Source organism: Calliphora vicina, chromosome 3 (genome assembly GCF_958450345.1).
Source record: "Calliphora vicina chromosome 3, idCalVici1.1, whole genome shotgun sequence".
Lineage (NCBI taxonomy): Eukaryota > Metazoa > Arthropoda > Insecta > Diptera > Calliphoridae > Calliphora > Calliphora vicina.
Window position 1 is genome coordinate 93,575,490 of NC_088782.1, and position 22,603 is coordinate 93,598,092.

The 22,603-nt window shown below is 30.4% G+C and overlaps 1 protein-coding gene across 16 annotated transcripts in view; it reads left to right on the forward strand.

The window, feature by feature from the left end:
- LOC135954394 (uncharacterized) overlaps positions 1 to 22,603 on the forward strand; it is a 29,431-nt gene continuing 6,828 nt past the window's right edge. The window contains exons 1-5 of one of the 16 annotated variants that reach the window (XM_065504548.1): positions 61 to 80; positions 7,100 to 7,229; positions 7,324 to 8,275; positions 16,186 to 16,739; positions 19,634 to 22,580. In XM_065504548.1, the coding sequence (XP_065360620.1) occupies positions 7,828 to 8,275; positions 16,186 to 16,739; positions 19,634 to 22,580 (3,949 nt within the window). In that variant the 5' untranslated portion in view covers positions 61 to 80; positions 7,100 to 7,229; positions 7,324 to 7,827. Of the gene's footprint in view, positions 115 to 203; positions 302 to 6,386; positions 6,660 to 6,697; positions 6,900 to 7,099; positions 7,230 to 7,323; positions 8,276 to 16,185; positions 16,740 to 19,633; positions 22,581 to 22,603 lie in introns of those variants that run through there. The other 15 variants (XM_065504546.1, XM_065504549.1, XM_065504545.1 and 12 more) reach the window with 15 other exon arrangements.

Sequence of the window (22,603 nt, forward strand, 5' to 3'; positions counted from 1 at the left end):
AGGGATGAGGACTAAAAAAATACCGACAACACTACGTCAGTCTTTGGCACAAAACAAAAAAAAATAGTTGCAAATTTATGGTGGGTGTTTCTTCAATTTATTTAATGAATAAAAGTATAAAAATTATTAAATAAAAATACGGAAATAACAAGCTTAGATTGCATGTATAAAGAATAAATGAAATTGTTAATATTTTCTGCCAAATTGAGCAAGTGAAAAAATTAAAAAATCAAGTGCAGAAAATATGTAGACAAAAAATGCCTTCACAAAAAAAGAGATGAGAGAAAAAAGAATCCAATTGGCAAGTGAATTTTTTGTTGTATACGCATCAGAGTGAATTTTGCAATAATTTTGGGTGTGTGTGTGAGTTAGGTTCTTTGTTGTTGTTTTTAAGTGGAAGAATAAATAATTTTTACAAAATGTACTTTTTGGAGCAGCTGGTGGGGTTTGGTTGTAAATTTTCTTGTTGACGCACCAGCTGATGGCTTCTACAAATTAAACAAATACTTTTGTCCCATCTAGTTAAGCAGGGAACAGATAAAATGCTTAATAAAATTTAATTGAAAAGTACGGTTAGATATTTTATTTAAATTTTTTTGTGAATAACAGTAAAAAAATAAAATCCAACAATAAAAACTACTTTTTTGCACACCTGTCCTCCAATGTCATTCTTTGCTTAGTTGTGTTTCTGAAATCAACAAAAAAATACAATCCACAAAATTAATTTAAACCCTTTTTTATGGTCAATTTTTTTTGTTTAATTATTGATAGAGTACGGTTGATTGATTTTATTTAATTATATGGCTGAAAGAGGGGACAATATCATTTTCTCTCTTAAAAAATATTCTCTTCAAGTGATGCCAACTATTTATAAAATACTCGCTAAATATGCGCCAAAATTTATTTAATTATAATCAAGGATTTTCATGCACTAAAAAATTAAAAATATGCGCTTATAATATGCACTATAAATAGAAAATATGCACTAAAAATTACAAAAATATGCAATAAAAACAAGTTTTTTATTTGAAATATATGTATTTATTAATAAAAGAAAAATATAAATTTCACTAATCGTTAATAACTTATATGGGGGCTAGGAGAAATAATGGACCGATTCTAACCAAATTCAATAGACATCATACTTCGTATCTTTTCAATAGACTTCGTCCTTGAAGCAATATAAAATATTGTCGAATTATCTTTGACAAAAAGACACGATTTCGTTGCATCATATGTATACATCCGACGGTAAATGCAGACTGCAGGTGTTATCGAATTACTTCGTAAGCAAAAGTTTAATGATTTCTTGCTAGCATTAATTTTCTGACATTAGGGTGGTAGGAACAAAGATCTGGTGGATAAATACTAAAATGTATTACTTGAGTTCTTTGGCCCTTAGAGCAAAACATTGGTCTTCCCGAGACAAAAATATTGATATTTCATACTTTAAGATCCGACTATAAATGGCAAAGATATAACGAAAAATGTTAAAAGGGACCCCTACGTTAGGCAAAAAAGGGGTGTACGTGGATTTTTTTTCTAATGTACAGTGTACACTGATATAAAAATATATCCAAAAGAAAATTAAATATGCAATAAAATGAAAAATTATGCTAAATACATATATGCATTTAAAAGAAAAATATGCAAAATATGCATTTATAACAAAATATGCAACAACAAATCGATGCCGTTTTGTTGCAAATTCTTCGATTCGGATTGTCAAAATGATTTTGAGTTACTGACTACAAACATGCATTTGCATAGAAATCCTTGCCCTGATTATAATAGTTGTATTAGCGTACCTGATAATTTATTACTGGAAGTTAAGTTCACTGCGTTTACACGATGATTTTTTTTTCGATGTATTCATGGCGTAATGTATATCATTACTCCATGGACGTATCTTTTTGTTTGTTGGCGAACGGTATAGAGAAGCATGGGTGTAAACAAATAGATTCGATTTGTGTTTTTCAGATTTCTCTTTACTTGTTACGATTTATTATTTTTCTTAATTTGAAGTTTAATAAAGAAGATTAACCGATTAAACAATAAAAATCAATACTGGCATCAAAAAAGACATGCAACCAAAATTCATCGTATAACCCTGCAGCCATACGATCAAGTTTTTCTGATAGCCTTTTACATATGTATACTGTTTGTCAAAAATTACAAAAATTGAAAGCTGTGACATAGGCTGCACGCAACTTGAGGGCAATTTTCTACAAATGGTTAAACAAAACTGTAATCAGCTTGATTGAAAATTTAAATACCAACTTGAAAGAGAAATTAAATGCAAGTTCGTTTCAATTCTTAAAAGTGTGAAAGGAAACTTAGCTGTAGGTCAACAAAGCTCAAATGTGTCCATATCTGGGCATAACAGGTGCCATTGCCAGCACTCCGCAGGCGACCTTGGATATAATCCTAAAGCTACTACCCATTGACAACTATGTCGAGAGTGTGGCAGCAAGGAATTTACTCAGGCTATTTGAGTCCTCTTTAGTAAAACCTTTGCGGGCAGGTCACATTAGGATACTGTATGAGGCAGGTCTTATCGGTCAGGACATCGCTTCATCTGGAATTTCTGACTATAGGGTCGCGACCTTTAACTTCGGTGCATCACCCCCAGTAGAGTTCACCAGTAGGGATGATTGGGTTGGATCCGATCAACTGTTCGATGGGTGCGCAGTTTTCACTGACGGATACATATGTGCGGTGACTATATACATACGTGGACAGTCAAGCTCTCGTGGAGTTATTGGTACACTACTCAATAAGATTGTGTTGGGTAACTGGGCACTGTGATATACAGGGAAATGAGGTAGCAGATGAACTGGCCAGACAGTCAATTATTTCGAAATGGCAACAAAATTATACACTATTGTTTTATTAAGGGGACGATATATCGTCACCTAAAATGCATAACAACGTATCGTCAAACAATTCGAAATTGATTTTATTATTGATTACGATTCACTACATCATAATACATATGTGTACAACATTTTAAACTTTTACTATCAAAAATAACCAAGTTATAACCAAAATTGGAACTAAAGTATCATCAAGTAGGTACAGATTTTCTTAAACAAAATAACCAAAATTGGAACTAAAGTATCATCAAGTAGGTACATGATTTTCTTAAACAAAATAACCATTACAGTTTGGGTAATTAATTTATAAATCGTTTTTCCTTTATTTTAGGAAGTATTCTAATTTGCTTTAATAAATTTGTTGCAATTGAATATTTTTTATCAGTCTTTATGAAAATTTAATGAAGTACCTTTTTTAGTTTAAAAAGTAATTAAAATAAAAAAACAAAAAATATATATATTAGTGTCCCTTAGAATTAAATTTTTTGAAAAGTTGAAAGGGTAATCCCCGAAAACTTTCGTAATGACCTAAAATACCACCAAAAAAATCTTTAGATTGTTCTAATAAGGGCAACCCGTGCCGACTTTCGATTTAGTTTTGAGGTGCATTTACAAGGGGGAAAATATGCAGTTTTTTTTAAAAATTTTGCTATTAAGTAAATAATTGTGCAATTTAATTTAAAAGAATCGAAATGTGTACGTAATTGTAATTCTAATGAGATATAAATGACAAAAATTGGTTAAAAAATCGCCAGCCATTAACGTGCCTCAGGCCACTAGAACATGAAATATAGGAACAAAATTAACATATGTTGAGAAATATTAAAACAAAATTTTATTCTTACTTAAAATATATCCATATTTACTTGTATATGAGTTTTTATCTTCATAGGATGCAGTTAACCTATTCGTAGTTTCAAAACTCCAATTTCAAATTTTTAAAAATTTTGTTAAACAAATTTTAGAATTTTTTCATCATCACATGGGGATTTATTTACAACATAATAGGGAATAAAAATGTGAACAAAGTATGTCAATACCTCCTATTTTCGAGAAAAACTAATTTTTTGGCGTTTCAAATCAATTGGATTCAATTATTCATTTTGCTAACAAAAGATTAAATTCAAGCAATTTAGAACCAGTTATAAGGCTCGTTGCGTATTATAAAGTACATCAATCCCGTGATTCGGGATTAACATTTTTCAGAATAGCGGAATTTAACGTGATTTTAAGATGAAAATGCATTCCAATTTGCCAATTGTCTAAAATTAATTTTCAGTGGTATTCTTTGAATTATTATAGAGTACATAATTATAATAAATGAACTTAAGCCAAATTAAAAAATTACTTTCAAATTACATATTGATTGATGGGTTAATATAGAGAGGTCGTAGCCCTTTTTTTTACAAAATCGGTTTTTTACATATTCTGGTAGACAAAACTCAAATAGTCCTTAAAAAATGCAGTTTCCTATGTTGACGAATAACAGATTTACAGTAATTATAATAAAGCCCTAACTCATTTAAAAAATCGTTTGAAAGAAAAACTCCTAACTCATTTAAAGTTGAATGCATATTTTTTGGTTTATATTAAAACAAACAACTTTTATAAAAATATTTTTTTGATATATTACAAATTTTTAATTGTTTTTTTTTCAATTTCACTTTCTGATATTATTGAGTTTTTTCCTTCTCCTGTAAAGTATCTAAAAGTTGAGATACGACCTTTCTATATTAAGCCATCGATATGTATATAAAATAAAAAATTCTAATAATTACCAAAAAATCTCTAAAATTTACTTTAATTTAAAAAAAAATTAATTTAAAAAACACCAAACGATATAGTGGTGTCCCAAAGCAGTAGCTGGAATTCTAAAAAGCTATAATAGCAATAAAGAATTATGCAAACGATTAATTATTAAATGTAACAAATCTACATATTTTTAAAGAAAACTATTCCGTTTTCCATGGGTAACAAGCGGTAGGCTTATAAATGCGGTCAGTATTTCTTATATTAAAGCTATTGCGATTTTAGCTTCACAAACATGTTTTATGCGAATCTGTTTTTGACATGCAGGAAATGGATTTAACAATTTTCTTATTTTTACAGCATTATGGATATAATTAAAATACAATGAATACTTAACGTTACATACGTCGAGATTTAATAACAAACGATTGTTTTTAGAGGAAAATTGCTTTGTTTAAAGTCAGGATGCTCCCCAACTAAAGCAAAATACTGTCTGCTATTTTCTTATTTGTTTATATTTTATTTTTATTTACTTACGTGTTTTGGAAAGCTACTTCAGTATGCTTTTACACTAAATTAAGAAACAAATATTTTACTGCCTGGCGATAAACTTAGAACGTAAACTAAATGAAAAAGTGGGATTTTGAAAACGATTTTTTATTTTTTGAAACAGTATATTTAAAAAAGAAAAAACATTGAAATCAAATTCACTACTTTAGCAAATAAAAAAGTACCAAACTAAGTGATTGAGAAAAAGCTATATGTATTTCCGAACCCCTTAATATTTTAGTTGCATTATCATAGTTAGAGTATCCAAAACCGAAAACCGGTCAACTGGTTTTTTCATCTTTGTAAACTCCACCGGTTTCGGTTTATTGACAAACCGGTTTTTATAAGATGGTTAACCGGTTTTAATGAAATATATTTTCTAAAGTTCATTCAAACATATTTATGAAAAACTTTGATACCATTTTTAAAAATATTGATTTATAGAGCCCTAAGAATTCAAAAATGCTAAATTTCCGAAGATTTAGTACACAATTCTTAACACATTTTCTATTACCGTCCATAAATAAAAATAAATTTAAGGAGACTTTTTCATATTAAATAAAAATTTAATATAAACCGGTTAACCGGTTTTTTTGCAGACAAAAACCGAAACCGTTCAACCGGTTTTTTTAAAAGACAATAATCAAAACCGGTTTTTTCAAATACACAATTTTTCGGTTTAACCGGAAACCGGTTTTTTAAATTTGACGGTTATTAATTAAATAATTAATTTTACTTCAAAAAACTGTTTTTTGAGGAAAAAAAGTAATGTTTTTAATAAATTGTATATAGGTACATATTATATGTAAAACAAAGTATTATACTTTATTTATAAACATAACTATTGATTTTTACTTTTATACTATACTAAAAACAAAATTCCCGAAAATGATAATATTCATTCGTAACTGAAAAAGGAATTTGATTCTCAATTATGTATATTGACGATTAGGAATCTTCTAGTGTAAATCAATATAAATGTATTTTCTTTATTATAGTGCTCCTCAATTCAATTACTGAGGAGGGCTCTACTTCTAGTGTAAATTATTCGTTTACATTTAATGTAATTATTTTATTAAAAAACTATAGTTTACCGAAATTGCAATTTCAAAAACATGTAATTCCTTATTAATTTTACGTTATTATTTTCTTTATTATAGTGCTTTTTGATATTTTTAGTTTGACAACGCTGAGCGTCATTTATTTGCTCTCTTTTTATTCAGTTTTGTGCTCTTTAGCATTTTTTTACAATGACAAACAAACTTGGCCAATACAGACAAGTTAGTGGCCGTACAACAAAACGACCACTAAATATATTTCCAATTTGATTCAATTCACACTCAAGTGCCTTATACCAATCGTGAGTGACGCATAGATACGGACAAAGCAAGGTGCGGACAAACACGTTAATATAATAGAATCAAATATGTAATAAGAAATAAAACAAAAAAAAGAACCCAATGAAAATAAATAGAATATTAAAAAGCAAATAAAAAAAGTATATTGTGAACGTCAAACGAACTAAGTTCATTATCACTCGCATTCATTAATTACAACTAGAAAAATTTTAAAAAAAAATTAAAAGAAAATTCCAAATAAAAATAAAGAAAAATTAAGAAGATTTTGTTGTTAGTGTTTTGAGTGCGTTCGCTGTTGCCCTTGGTCGTGATATAAAAAAGTATTGATAATTTTTTGTGTTGTAAAAAATACATCTAAATAGAAAATGTAATTCCAATTTGAAAAATAGAAAATAGAATAAAAATATTTCATAGACAAACTCGAGGTTGCTGCCTGATAAATATTGGAATACATTCAATAGGGGCCAGCCTGGTGTTAACTTGTTTTTTTGTTGCTTTGTGCTTTTGGCTATTTTGGCTACAATATATACATACGTAATATTGTTTGTTTTTTGTTTTTTTTTAAAGCAAAGTGATGTGCTGTGCTACATGCTAAATAATAAACTCATCAAAAAACCTTGAAAATACACAAGTTTTTTGTTAATTGTAATACTGAAAACGAATTTAACGAATGCTGCAATTTATAATGAATTAAAATGTAATACTATACATATTTAATTTAAAAATTCATTGACCCCATTTATTGAATATTTGTGTTTTTTTAACGCTTGTGTTTTATATATGGATTTCAGCTTTTCCTGTTTTCATGGTTTATAACACACATACCAATGAAGGTGCATGCAACGCAACAAATTCATAATCCTCTACGATGTTGCATGAATATTAAATTTGTTATAAACCAACGAAAAGAACAATATATCTTTGAGCCATAAGACTGGCTAAGACGACCTACCTACAAGCACGATACGAACATATACATATTTTGAATAAAAAAAATAAAAACTCCCCTACTCCTTAAGCTGTCTAATTAATTTAATAAATTTAAACTAAACAACCAGAAAATAAAATAAAAAAAGTGAATATGAATAGAAAGTAACCTGAGGAAACGAAACCTGTAGAGAACAAAGAGTGATATACAAAAACAACAAAAATAAAAACAAACGCACAAACGGAATTTGTTACATACATAGCCAAACCCTTCTTGTTGTTTTAAATTTGTGACACCTTAAAACTTCACACGTCTCCGCATATACATATACAGAATTATAAAAACAAAACATAAATATTTTATAATTATGACATCATATGCCACATTAAGAGATAATGCCAACTCAACTGAAGATGGCTTAACACCAGCAACAACACCTCTGTCACCACCAACTCTGGAATTGGCATCTTCCGCCAATAATTTGGCAAATAATGCATGTATGAAGAAAATGGATACACCTACGACACCAGGCTATGATCCAGATTCGTTTTCGGAAAGTGAACGAGAAAAAATGGATACTACTCCGGAGAATATTAAAAAAATTGATGATGTCATTGATGAAGATGGTCATCTTCGTCGAGAAAATACTAAAACCACTACCGTCCAGCAAGAACATCATCATTATAATATTAATAATACACCGCCATGTTTGTCACCCCGTTCTGAGCAGACTGCAAGCTTTGGTTTAGCTGCTGCGGTTGATGACTCAAATGCTAAGTTTTGTCTTGCCAAACCACTTTGCAATATTCCAAAAGGTAAAAATAATAAATTATATGCAAAGTTGTTTTTATATTGTTATTTCATTGTTGTTTTTTCTTATTTTGTCATAATTTATCACAAAGCGAATTTTTTTTATACTTATATTGCCAATTTGTAGAGTTTTTGTCTTATTTTTCCCAATCGTTTATTTTAAATGTTAATTACTTATGCATGCCACATAGTCATACTCCGCTTTGTGTGTTTACTGCTTTATATTTTAAAAAAAAGTTAAAACTATTTATTTTTTATTTGCATTTACTTGACAGTTGTGTTTGATTTTCTAGCAGAGCGATTTCAAACCAGTTTTGACAACGCCTCAACCAAATACATATTATATTTCATATGAAATATTTTTTTTTTTTAAAGATTTAACTAATTACTTTATGCATTCGAAAGTTTGCAGTTTCGCTTTTTGATTGATTCTGATTTCAATATGGTTTTGATAGGTTTCCTGGCGTTATTTTTTTAAAAATCACATACATATTTCATAAATTTTCTTAATATGCTAATAATTTTAACATGATTGTTAAAATTATGTTCATATTTAATGTACCACAATTTGTTTCTATTACTTAATAAGGTTTAACCAAGCAAATAACTGACGTACAATATTCGAAGTTGTTATTGGTACCATAATTCTACAGAATTGGTTTCATTATAAAAATAAACATACATACATGAATGAGCATATGCAGATATATCTATTGTACATTTTTAAATGTCACTTTTATATTTTTACTGTTGTCACTTTTGGTGGTGGCCAGGAATTTAAGACAAAAATTGTTTGCTAAATTCCACGTGATTGTCAATTATTTTTTCAAATATTTCCACAAATATGTATGCATGAGGACTGTTTTAACCCACAAGTGTGTTTTATTCGACTGTGTCAATTCATACATATTCACCATGAACACATAACATTTTTCTACAACTTGACCAAACATTTTTTTTTAAATAAACATATTTTCTCACATTTCTATCATTATATTTTTATTATTATAAAATATTCGGACCAAATTTCGTATTTTTAGTTCCATTAGTTTCGGTCATATCATGTTATTAACAGCAGATGTTCGCTGAGGTGGGTCAACGTATTTCCACATATCTTTGTCCATATATTTTTTACCGATTTTCCAAACATTTTTCAGAAACTAGAAACAATTATAATAAATCTCATACCCTTAGAGGTCCTTTTATTTTGGCTCTATCGCACTTAAAATTCAGTTGATGAAAAAAATTCAAGTATTTGTCTTAAATTGGTGGGCACCACTGTATACTGTCGCTCAATGTACCTCTAACAAAATATATCATTCTTACGATTAGGTGTGTAATTTATTAAAAAAGACCAAGTCGTTCTATTTTGAAAATATAATTTATTTCAGACTTTCAATAAAAATAATATTAAACTAATAAATTTAATAAAATTATAAAATTAACTTAAAGTAGTGAATTACTTTCATAATAATCAGAATATATTTGAAATATGCAAGTAAATGATAATCATTATATGAAGAGGATCGTTAAAACAGATGGCTTGTATTTCTTTTGTGTTTCGAAATGAAAAAATCAGGGACACATATTGGTAAATGATGAAAAAAAGTCGCAAATCATAGGTTAATAAGGTTTAAGATGATCATAACTCTTTGAAACTTGCAAGAGTTTTTTCATTAATTTGATATCTGTACTCACAGTTTATAAATTACAGATTAAATCCAACATAAATTAGAATCACTACACTTTTAAAATTTTTATAACCGATAAAGAATTGTGGTAATACTTTTTGGTTTTTTAAACTGTTCAGATTTTTTAACAGATCGTGTGCATTAGTAAAAAATTTAACAATATCATTTAAAATATGATGTAATTTGCAACAGTTTAAGGTATATCTTGTTGATGAATGAATATAACACGATATTCTAAAATTTTTAAAATTTATGTTTTTGCGAGTGCCATTCACAAATTTACATTTATATCCAAGTACAAGTTCTTGTAACTTTTTAACTAACATTGATATTTAATTCATTTCTTCTGCAAACATTGCAATATAAGTCTAATACTACCTACCAATTTGCGTTTTTTTTTACGATTTATTTTTACAAAAAGTTTCCTTTGAAAGCAAAAACTATTTTTTTTTATTGAATTCATTATATTCATTACACTTTTGGTGTCAGTGAAAATGTTCAAAGCAATCTAAAATTGGAAATTGAGCTTCGAACAAATTTGAAAATGTTTCTAGCCATCAGGTGATATAAATTTTATTCAAACTGAACTCAAATATAATATTCAAACATTATTGAGTACTTCTCTTTTATTAATTTAGATAAAAGAAAAGTGGTGTATTTAATACATTTTGTTATATAAATAAGAATATCCTTAATTATATAGGACGGGTTATTGTTGGAATTTAACCGTATGATTAGTACGAGCTGGTTAGTATATAACAAACAATAATCTTATGATATGTATTTAGCGAATAATTTTATAAATATTCTAACTTTAATTTGAATGAATGTTTTTAAAGAAATGTAAAATTATGTTTACAAAATAATTCAAAATTCAAATCGAGTAAGAATAATAAAACATTTTAAAATTACCAAACATATACATACATATTGTGTTAATGTTACTAAAGTGCTAGCAATATAATTTCTAAAATAAATATTTTCCAAGTTTTATACATATACACATTTTGCATATACACATATAGTATATGTTGTACTTACTTTTTGTTTTAACTTCAAACAATTTTGATTCAATATGTTATGACCATCAATGTGCATATGTACATACATACATATAAGTTTATGATATTAATGTTAGTTATTTTATGAATTTTTGCTTATTTGTTTATAGTTTGAAATAAAGTTTGGTATGGTATGTTGTTTTTAGTATGTTGTTAGTTTCATTTTGTTTTTGACCAACTGTGACCCAATTTATATTGCAAATATAAGGTAAAATAATTTTGTTTTCAATGTGACAGTGACAGGAAGTGGAAATAATATGTATGTACATATTAACAATTTGTTTTTTTTATTAAGTTTTATAGAAATTTTGTTTGAAATTGTTCATGTATTAAAAAAGATTTCATCCCAATATATTTATGTTAGTACATACTATGCACCTGTGTATGTAATAATACCCTACACCACCTTAGTGGTTTGTGTTCCAACGGGAAACATTACAGGAGATTCACTTTACATTCTAAAATATTCGATAATTATTCCACTTGTAAAATGACTGATACACATTAATATGACCATAGTTTTCATATACGGCTCACTATGTTTTAACCCATTAATTAACGACGTAGAAAATAACATGTACAATTATTAGATGTTATCGTTTCGAGTTTTTTAGACTGTTTGTTGTATTATAAGAATCTTTATTTACAATTGCTGTATTTGTTCTATAAATTGTCCATCTTTTATTACCATTTAGTGAGATTAGTTCTAACATCAGGGTTATTTTAATCAATTGTTATAAATCTAAAATATCTTTTAAACAACCCTTTTAATAGTTATGACACAGATATTTTAAGAATGACACTTTCAAAAAAAACATTGGTTTTGTATTTATTCTCAAAGGTTTTAGCAAAGTAGTGAACTATTTTCACAATAAACGAGTTCAGCAAAATAGAAAAGCGCACTTTATATGACGTGAGCTATATTTTTCGGAAGCAAAGAATTTTAAAAAAATTAATGGTATGGATACAAAAAATTTTCAGTTTCATGGGACCACAAGCAGATATTAAAAAGCCAACTACGTACCATGGTAAATAAATAAATACTTCAGAGCTTTACGGATTTCTATAATGCAGTTTATCAGTTATTTGATAATATACATATATTTATTTTGTATGTAAGGTTCCATGTTCACTAATATTTTCAGTCAATTACGTAAAATTATGAAAGTTTGAAGAATCTTGCAATTATAGCTCTCAAAATATTTAGAAAAAACTATTTATTTTGTATGGGAGGCGATCCCTCCCATTTTAGGTTAACTTTCATGCAGTGATAAAAAATTTATCCAGATATTCGAAAATAACTATTTATATTGTATGATACTTGCCACACCCACTAATACAACCCCGACCATTTTCAGCCAAACTCCGTATAGTGATAACAAAATAATTGGTACAAAGTTTAAATACTTTTACGATTATAGTTCTTCAGATATTCGAAATTAACAATTTACATTGTATGGGAGGTGCCACGCCCACTAATCCAATACCGTCCATTTTCAGCCAAACGATGTAAAATGAAAAGGGTGATATTCCGGCGGAATATTAACGATCCGTTCCTTTTTTGGTTAAACTTCATGTAGTGATAAGAAATTGATTTGTATAAAGTTTGAAGACTCCCTCATTGTGGGTTCTGCAGATATACGAAAATAATGAAAATAAAAATGAAGAATGTCGGGAATTATTTGGACCCTCTGATATCAAAAAACTGGAGCAAAGTGGGTAAAAATGTTGAAAATTTAATTTTCAAATACGAATATCTCGTAAACTATATGTTATTTTTTTTTAAATCGGAATCCAAACGAAGAAATAGAATCATTTTAAAAATTTGACAACCCGAGGTGATCAACTTTGGCATCCCCTGGCAGAGCACCTGGTGGGTCCATGGGGTCCAAACTTAAAACTTGAACTCAAAACTGATAAAATTTTAACAATGTTGTGAAATTAATTTTCAAACTGCATGAATACGCTGACATGTACCGTTATGATTTTAATCAAATATTATAATGAACTCTTAACCATGGTTTATGGCTTATTTAGATAAGAAATTGCATTGAAATTAAGAAAATACAAAAGTTGGAAAATTGCTTTAGTCCCGAAAGGGTTAAAAATGCGGAATTTACAATAGATGGCGTATCATGGAGGCATTACTACTTGAAGATTGTTGTAATATCTTTGGGAGCTACTCAAGCAGCAATTTAAAAACGTTTAAGAGCAGCAGGATTCATTGAAAAGCAAGGAAATTGGGTACAATACGAAATAATGTGTGAATCCATTACGATATCCCGAATCGTAAGCCTGGCCAACCAGCAGAATCGACACCAAAGCCAAATATCCATGGCGCCAAGGTAATTCTCTGTATTTGGTGGGAGCAAAAGCACCTATCAATTATGAGCTGCGGAAATCTGACCACAACATCACATTAAACCGTAATATTCCATCATGACAACGCTCGGTCATATGTTGCAATACCTGTTAAAAAGTATTTAGAATGAAGTGGTTGGGATGTTTTGCCTCAACCAGACCGCCACCCGTCCGACTACTATTTGTTTCGATCGATGCAGAACGCTGTCTCTGGGATACGCTTCACATTGAAAAGATGAACAGTTCTTTTGGACAGAAAGATGGGAAAAAGTCATAGCTAACAATGGCCAATACTTTGAATAAATTTATATTGTACAAATGTTTCAAAATAAAAACTAAAAATTTTAAAAAATTCCGCATTTTTAAGTCGAACTTATAATTTTAGAATCATTGAAAAATGTATTCAACTTACAAATGAGGCTTAAAAAAATCGTTAATAACTCTAAACTATGTAAACTGTTTTAACATATTGCCGCAGGTGTATTAAATTGTCATTAAAATGTTAAATGTAAAATTTAGAAAATTTACGCACTAATGAATTATAAATCTGTTAATGATAAAAATAAATGCAAAAACCTTGTTAATAATTTACACTAACATTAATTATCATAATTGGACATCGAAGATGAATGCTAGCTCTAAAATTATAATTAACTACTATTCTTTATTTTATTTTCTATTTTAAACATAAAATGTATGTCGGCCACTTTCACCTTGTCCATGAATTGTATTTATATTTATTTGGAATTAAACAATTTGTGAAATATCGAAATTTCGGTATCATAGATTTTCTTAAAATTCGAATTTCAATCGCTGTATTTATATTAAAATTTAATATTTTCCTCTTTTATGTATTGTATCATAAAGATTTAATTTTTAACAAATAAATAAAAATCTTTAAAATTTGACAATATTCGAACTAGTCCAATAGATGTTTGATTATCCTACAATGATTTCCATCCATTGTTGTAAGATATTAAGTTTTAACTTCATTGTTGATTACAACTGATTAAATGATTTTCGAGAATAAATGAATAATACAACATGATGCAGTATGTACATTTATATTGTATAAAATATTCATATTACGACTTAAGAAGGTGTATGTATACTTACCACGCGTACAAAGATTAAAACTTCATACTCGTTTTCTGTATTTATGGCGTAAACTGAGCGTTATATACATATGTAAATTAATTTTAGATTAATCAGAGTTAAGAACATTTTATTTTTAAGCTCTTAATTAATGACATATTTATTCGAGTTTAGAATTAATTCCATTACTCGAGTGATTAAGAAATCATGAAAATTATTCATTAAAATGCTTTAATTTTTTCGCAATTTCTTATCTAGAGTACAATGAAATAATATATGAAATAATTAAATTATTATAATTTTCAATTATTAAGCTTATTTCAAATTTGAGTTCTCAGAAAATGTGTCAAATACGAAAATTATTAAATCGCTTTAAAATCTAAATTGATTACTATTACAGCTTTACGTTATGTTTTTGAAGAAATTCTTTGTCATATGTACATTCGTTTTTAGAAATCTTGAAATGCTTCAACAGACGAACCCCCAAATTCAATTATTAAACTTTATATTTTATAAAATTATAATTTATATTAAATTACTAAAAGAAATTGTACGATAATAACTTTGTTTATTATGCGAGTACATACTTACATTGTTATTAGGGTATCCAAATTATTAATTTTTCGAATTTCGAATAAAACGAATAAGAGATTTTTACTTTTTCGAATAATTCGATTACATGTTTAAAATTAATCGAATTATTCGAATAATACTTTTTTTTAATAAAGTGAAAGATTAAATTTTCCTCTCGTCAAGTCACACATAAAGTGATATTGTCTAAAGCTACCTTTTAAAACATCATTTATATACATGTTAAGACAATGTTCTTTAATTTTCAACATCGCATTCCCCATTAATTTAAATATTACTTTCTTCTCAGCTAACATTTTGATTACTATTATTTATTTTAACATATACCTAGTATTGTATAGCGGTCATATATATAGCGTAGTTAATTTATAATAGCGTTCTGCCAATATTTCACAATATTTATTTAATTAAATTCAAAATCTTTCAGTGTTTGTTTAACTAAATAACAAAGATTTGTTTTTGATGTAACATTTACATATTTTGCAAAAGGAGCCACACATTGTATTATATACTCCTTCAAGAACAATTATTTGTCGGATTTCAAAAGCAATATAATTTTTCGTAGATTCACTAAATAGAATATATATCAAATCGAAAATATCAACAAACAAATATAACATTAACGTAAATATATTTTAGTTTATTTGTTTTATTCAATCTAAAATTGAGATTTTTGAATTCTTCGAATAATTATTTGTAAGAAATTGTACGATTATTCGAACGAACATTATTTGAATGGATAACCTTGTTGTTATACATACTTAGTATGAATGTGCGTTTTATTATTTTTCTATTGCAAATGTTTTAAATAACATTCATATGTGTAATTTAAACATACATTCATTTTAAAATATCAGACGTACTGTAAAGTCTTCTTTTTATTGTTTTCTGTTTTTTTTTCTTTCGTTTTCACCTAATAACCGTTAACTTTAAGTTGGCTTTAATTATAATTTATTGTTAAATCTTAATTGTACGTTTTGTTTTAGCTGTATTTGTTATTGTTATTGTTGGAATATAAATATTATTTTTAACAATAGCTTTTTATTTAATAATAACATTTTGTTTGCTCTTTTTTGTTTTGTACTCATATTTGAGTTTTTATTGTTACTTTTGCAGAAATGATTGTTGGTAGTAAAAGCGTTAATAAAGAAATAACAACCAGTAGAGATAACAAAAACGATGACGAAGAATTAAGTAGTGGATCAGCACGCCAAGCAGCAACTACAACAAACGTAAAAACAAAAACGCCAGCTAACACAGCAGACAATAGTAATAGTGAAAAAGAGGCACACTTTTCATACGATCATGGTGATGGTGATGAGTCAACATCTTCGAATGGTAATACTGCAATGACAAACTCTATGAAACAATCGTGCGCCTTTACTATAGATAATTTCAATGATACCGAATGTGATGCTGCCGCCAAAGCCGCCAAATATAAAAGTATGATGGAACGTTTCCAAAGTCGCCATCGACGCGGTGCCTCAATGTCAAAATTGGAAAATGAGAATGAATCATCGTCGTCGACGACGAAAGCACAGACTCCTACACGTCTAACAAGTTCACAATCGTCAACACCATTGACGTCGAGATCAACAGCTCGTAATTCATTAGCCAACAATGATAACAATGCAAATTCATTGGAGTCTGAAACTTCTGCCACACAAAAGGTATATATTGTAAAATTATTATAAAATACATAATATTTATACTTATATTAATGCGAATATTTGAGAGTAAAACTTCTGACAAAGAAATTATGTATTAATCTAGATAACTTGTTATTAGGGTTACCAATTTCCCGGACTTTTTCCTTTTTCTTATTAGAAACAATTTTTTTTGTAGTTTTTGGTTTAACTTAGTATTAAAAACAATAAAAATTATGCATTTGAATTTAAAAATGTTAAAGAAAGCGATTTTTAAAAGGTAAATCTCTACGAGATGTTAAGTTTTCCCTAATTAATTTGCATACATGTGTTTTTTTTTTTAAATCGGAATGCTGTCAAAATTCAAAACATAAACTCGACAACACTTCTTCTTTGTGTATGTCAAATTTCATTCAAATCTGACTAAGGGTTTAGCAGTTACAGATTTATTTCCTTCTTTTTTACTATACCACTTTGCGTAGTTTTAATCGGAATAAAATCAATAAATTTTATTGTTTTATTAAAAAACTTAAGAACACCGACTATGTTAAAACTGGAAAACATGCGTAGTTAGCTTCAAAAGTGACATTTCATCAGGTGGTTCATAAATAAATCTAAACCACTATTATAATTCCTTTAAGAACATACAATATCAATTTAGTTCAATCTTTATGATAAAATTGATCTGCTGTGGCTGAAAAATTGTAGTTGAGTAACAAAAATTCGTTTATTCGTTATGCTTCTTTGCCAACTGACTATCTGTTGCTTGAACCGATCAAAAATTATGGATAAAATAGAATCTTTCGATTAGCAATATTTGTGCATCATAACAAATCTAAATATTTCAACTTTAAGAAGAAAAAGTATAAAAAAATTTCCCGTTTTTTTCTACTTATTATACATAGCTGTGTAAATAAAAAGTTATAGATAAATCGTTAGTAAAGGCTCCGAACAGTTCCACTTCAAAATAATAAAAGCGTCACGTTATATGTAAAGTTTTTAAATTTAAAAAACGAAAAATTCAGGCCTTTACACTCCTAATTGAACAACAACAAAATCTCTAACCAACTAGGTACCGTACATACCTAGTACCATAGAGAACATAGAGCGGAAACTAGAAAAAAACTCAAACAAAAAAATTACTCAAAATAATCACACATACGAGTGTTGTTTTTGTTTTCACATAGTTTTTTCTACTAATACATTCTCACCACTTAGGTTTCTGACAACTGAGTTAGGTCTTTGACAGGAGAGTTTCCGCTCTATGTCTATTCTCTATGCCTAGTACTTTCATAAGTTCTGGTACACGGGTTTTTAGTGATAAAATCGTAACGAAGAAAGTGCATTAAAATATTTTGTTGTATTTTTATTTATTGAATATTTGAGAATATAAGAAAAGTACGGATATTCAAAGTGTCCGCTGTTTGCCGTAGAGCACGACCGAGATCTAAAAAACCAAGCGTAGTACACACCAAATTCATTGGAAAATTGTGATGGCCGGATAACTGCATGATTTACGGACTTAAAATTTGGGTGACGAGTAATGCAGAACATGCTCTGCAAAACAGACCAATCAGAAGGCCATTATCAGTAGAAAGAAAATTGGTCAAATTGTGTTTTAACCAAGGTTTGTATTGTGTTTTCCTTATATGCTTGGTCAGTATACAGATAAAAGGTCCATAGTTAATTTTTAAACAATATGTTGGTTAGTGGATTTACAACTATCTCAAAAATGGCGGATTGGTACACAACTGCTGATGATTTTACTACTTTTTCGCACAAATGGAGCTGTGTTACCCCATCATATGCGACTTCCCACCATGCCATCACAGAAGCAGGGTTCACTTTTGGAAGCAGAATGCACTTTTGGAACTTTTATCCGGATGACGTAGCATATGCTCTGAAATTTTTTTAGATGAAAGATTTCTCTATTGTGAATTTTTCTATTTGTAAACGAAATTATCATATAGCGATACTTGCGTACTGAAAAAGAAGTGCTTTTTATTTTTTCTTGTGTTTCTGTTTCGGTACTGCCGCAAGTAGATGTCCGGTAATCACAATGTATCAACTCATATTTAATGATGTCAGAAATGTATACCTACGGTTCCCCACAGCCTTAATAGCTATGTTAGTTGAATTTAAAAAATTGAACAGAAAAACATTCACATTTTCATACAACCTACTTTAATTTTTGTTAAGAAATGTACACTTTGATTTAAATTGACTTTTAAACTGTTTAATATAATTATATGTCATTTCCGAATTATGTTAAGAGATAAGCGTATAATTCGGAAATAGTTTTTTTTTACAAATTTTGGCATCATTCGTTATTGTATAAACGAGCTTTGAAAATTATCCTTTTATAGAAAACTAGATCTAAATTATTGGATACGTATTATAAGTGTTTTAACACCTTTGTAAGTTGTGCTGTAGAAAATTTGAATCATAAATGCCTAAAGTGGTAAAAAAACGTAAAGCTACATGTTATGCAATGAAATAGAAGTATTTCCTTTGTTTTTGCAGGGATAGTATGTATGTATAATAAAACAAAAATGCTAGATTACTGAATAATTAAGTATTCTAGATAAATGTTTTTTTTTTTTTTTACAAAAGTATAAGTTTAACGACAATATACACAGTTTGCTTTAAAATCAAGTTTATTACGATCATTATTTTTTGAAACAATATAGCTATGATGATCTAAAAATAAGTTGATCCCATTTAATTTACAATTAAGTTGAATAATAAACTAACTAAATTGGAGCTTAAAGTTTAGATGACTAATATGTTGTACTCGTATTGTATACGTAACAAGTGCATATTTTAAAATGGTAAATAATTTTTTGGCGACAAATTTTAATATACAAAAAATAAAAATACTAAACATGGATTGATTTTTATTTGAAATACCGTTTCAGGTAAAGTTGCGTGTACGTGATCGTAGCACCTCACGTGTGCGTGATGCCTCAAAACGTCACAGTTGGTCGCCACGTTCAAGTACAAATGAAAGCAATCTTCAAAGTCCACAATCGGCCACAGCATCAACAACAACTAATTCAACAATATCTGGAGTGCGTAAAACTACAAAAACCGCTAACAAACCACCACCCATTCAAGTACCAAAGGGTGCATCAAATCTTGTAGCAAATCGTACACAATTTACCCCTCGTTCTACAGCCATGCAATTGGCTTTAAAACAAGTGGACTTTATGTGCCCTCAACCTCCATTGGCCGACTTTAAACATCTCAATGCTGATGCTGACGATGTGAGCGAAGCTGGCACTTACACTCTAGATGGTGATAACTACACAGAAGAAGAAAAAGATCTCATGAACATTGATAAAAATGGACAACCCATAGTCGAAAATACACGTAGAACAAAAAGTCGCCCAAACCAATTGGACGCTGTAACACCGACACCTAGGCCACAGGGTTCTGTGGAATCAAAACGTTCAAATAACGTCTTAGAAGTTAATTACTATCACGATTCGGAAGTTTTGGAGCCAAGACAAAGAACTACCACTTCGACGTCAGATTTAATAATGGGTTCTCACCAATCGGCAGGAGCCTATTTGGAGAAAATCAAATCTCGAGTATTGCGCAACATGAACGCCACAAAACAAATGGATATAAAGCAGGACGTTTTAAAATCATCTCACAACCAACCGGTTGATGACGAAGAAGTTGACCCGGATTTGGGTTGCTTTACAAGTGTTACAACAAGTGGCGTATTGGCCAAGCAAAGAACACTAGATGCTCGACCCAAATTATCACGGCATAGTGGTTTGTCAACATCTCAAATTGATAGTTCGGAGTATGTAAGCAATGAAACAAAATTGAAAAGCTCTGGTACTCCAGCATCCTTAGCTGGTGGCTTCACGGATCATCAAAAAGCCGAATATCGGTTGAATGTGTTTACAAACCAAAAAGATGCTTCACAAAAATTTGCAGCTACTAGAAACCTTATAGAAACTCCGCCGGAAACTCCAACTGGTCCACAACCTACATCAAAGTTAAGTGAAGTTACAGTGTTGCAAACGGCCCAAACAAAGCACGATTGGATACAAGAATGGGCACGCAATGCACGTGCTCGAAGTCTAGCGAATGACAGACATGTTAGTGTAGGTATACGGCAAGCCAATCAGGATATGTTAATGACTCGATCATACACTTGCGCCGATACCGGAAACGAGTCCTTGACTGATGACAGTCTTTACAGCGCTCACAGTAAACAGTTCAACGCCAAGTTGAATCGTTCATTAGCAGAGAGATTCCGTTTGCCTGGAACAGGAGAATGTGATTACGCCAGTGACCCATCTCTTACTACATCGACTTCATACTCAAAACCGCCTAAGAGCCCTACTAAGATACCTTCGCCACTTCATTCACTGGGCAGAACACGTAGTGCAAGTCGTACTAGAGCTTCTTTGCAGAATATGTTGCCGGCCGATGAAGAAGACTACCTGCAACAAACCGCTGCAGCTATAAATAATCTGCAACAAAGTCTTTCTCGTAAGAATTCCCTCAAATCTCCATCGCATTCAGCTTCACCTCGCGCTCATTCAGCACGTTCACATATCATATATTCTCCTGAGGGCACAGGTGCTGACTGTAGTCCACAGCATAGTCTGAATGCCCAACGTCAACGTCAAGCTGCCCAGAACTTAATGACTAGCAGCATAAACGAACAGCAGTTGCAAATGCTGACTAGTGGCGAATATTTGTTGCGACAAATGCGAATGCGTAAAAATTCGTTTGACGGCAATCTAGCCGGCACTGGTTCACCCCATAGAAGAGTCTTACAAGGTGGTGGACCTCCACAAGTACAATCACCCACTACTCCCACAGCTCTAGATGACCAATCATCGCCCTTGAGGAGATCTAGTTCATTTTCTGCTCGTGTCGCGGCCACTCAAAGAGCCGCACGACCCAACTTTCAAAATCTCTATACGCCACCAGCTGCTCGCCATAGTTATGGCCTCAGTGTGGCGCCACAACGCCAACAACAATTACAAACGGGACAAGCCATTAAGAAATCGGCGAGTAGTAATAATTTTGGCCATGCATACAGTGATTACGATGACAATTTACAGTATTATATCAATGACGAAGATGATCAGGATGACATGGGTGAAGAGTACTACTCGAGTGGTGCAGAGGACAATGTCGAGCCCGAATACTACAATGACCATCAGGAGCAGTCAGAAATTGAGAATAGTGTACCTCTATCTAATACTAGATACAACAAAGCTTTATTAATGCGAATTGAACGCAGCAAACAAAAGGTGGCAGGCAAACCACAATCAGCTCCTCCAACGAAGCCATCGGCAGCTTTGGCCGCTGCTGCTGCAGCTGGTGGAGTTATGGCATGTCCTAACACTCCCGAATTGCCAAGGAGAAGCGTTAAAAGTGCAACCACCCGGTCCAGTGTCACATCACAACGCCAGTCAATGCCAAGAGATACTAGTCTAAGCCGTCTGGCTCAGCAAGTGCCGAGCTCACTGGCCTCAGCCAAAAAACAACTTTTGCAAACAGCTGCCAACGTACCATCCACTACGACAACACAGCGTTCCACGTCTAGTCAACGAGCCCAACCCCGTTATCTGGATATATCGAAATATAAACCCGCCCAAGGTAATCACTTTTTACGTAAAAACGATGCCAAAAGTACTCTTAAGCAACCATCAAATGATATTATGAAACGTAGTCCTAGTAGTTCGTCAATGGGTTTGTCGCGTACAGATCCCTCGCGGACCAGTAATCGTTCAGTTCGTTCAGCGACATCTGTTATGACCACTAGTGGTACTTCATTGGGTGGTGGTGGTAGTGGTAGAACTTCGTCCGCTGTAAGAAGAGATGCCTCCTGTAAGTATTATAGAAACAACTCG